Source organism: Arachis ipaensis, chromosome B03, assembly GCF_000816755.2.
Source record: "Arachis ipaensis cultivar K30076 chromosome B03, Araip1.1, whole genome shotgun sequence".
NCBI lineage: Eukaryota > Viridiplantae > Streptophyta > Magnoliopsida > Fabales > Fabaceae > Arachis > Arachis ipaensis.
In genome coordinates, this window is record NC_029787.2 from 2,035,649 (window position 1) to 2,036,179 (window position 531).

Consider the following 531-nt stretch of genomic DNA (forward strand, 5'->3'; position numbering starts at 1 on the left):
CTAAAAAAAATCAGTCATAATGTATTTGCATATATTTATGTATGTTGTATTATATTGTCTTTTAAAATATATTTTATATGTGTATTTGTCATTAATTAGACAATTTTATAAGTATTATATTTGACATTTTTTTATTTATCACGATTAAAACATATAAAATTTTATATGAAAAAATCGGTTCCCTTCTTAAATATATAAGTGGACTTTGTGGACTTTCATGGTATAGTTATACTCTCTAAAGTTTGTTCGTTTATTTGATTGCTAGAGGTCTAGCATTGGCGCTGTCATATTTTGCACAATTTGCACAAGGTACTGTTGCAGCAAGTCGTGTATTCTCTGTTATAGACAGAATTCCTGAGATTGATCCATATAGCCCTGACGGAAGGAAGCTTACTGTTGTCCGTGGTAGAATTGAGTTAAAAAATGTTAGTTTTGCATACCCATCTCGTCCTGATTCTCTGATACTTCATTCCCTTAATTTAGTATTTTCATCGACAAAAACTTTGGCACTGGTTGGTGCTAGTGGAGGGG

The 531-nt window shown here is 31.3% G+C and overlaps 1 protein-coding gene across 1 annotated transcript in view; it reads left to right on the forward strand.

Moving 5' to 3' along the window:
- LOC107632396 (ABC transporter B family member 19-like) overlaps window positions 1-531 on the forward strand; it is a 10,671-nt gene that overhangs the window by 6,349 nt on the left and 3,791 nt on the right. Inside the window, exon 6 of the mRNA XM_016336080.2 lies at window positions 266-531. Coding sequence (XP_016191566.1) covers window positions 266-531 — 266 coding nt within the window. The remainder of the gene's footprint in view (window positions 1-265) is intronic.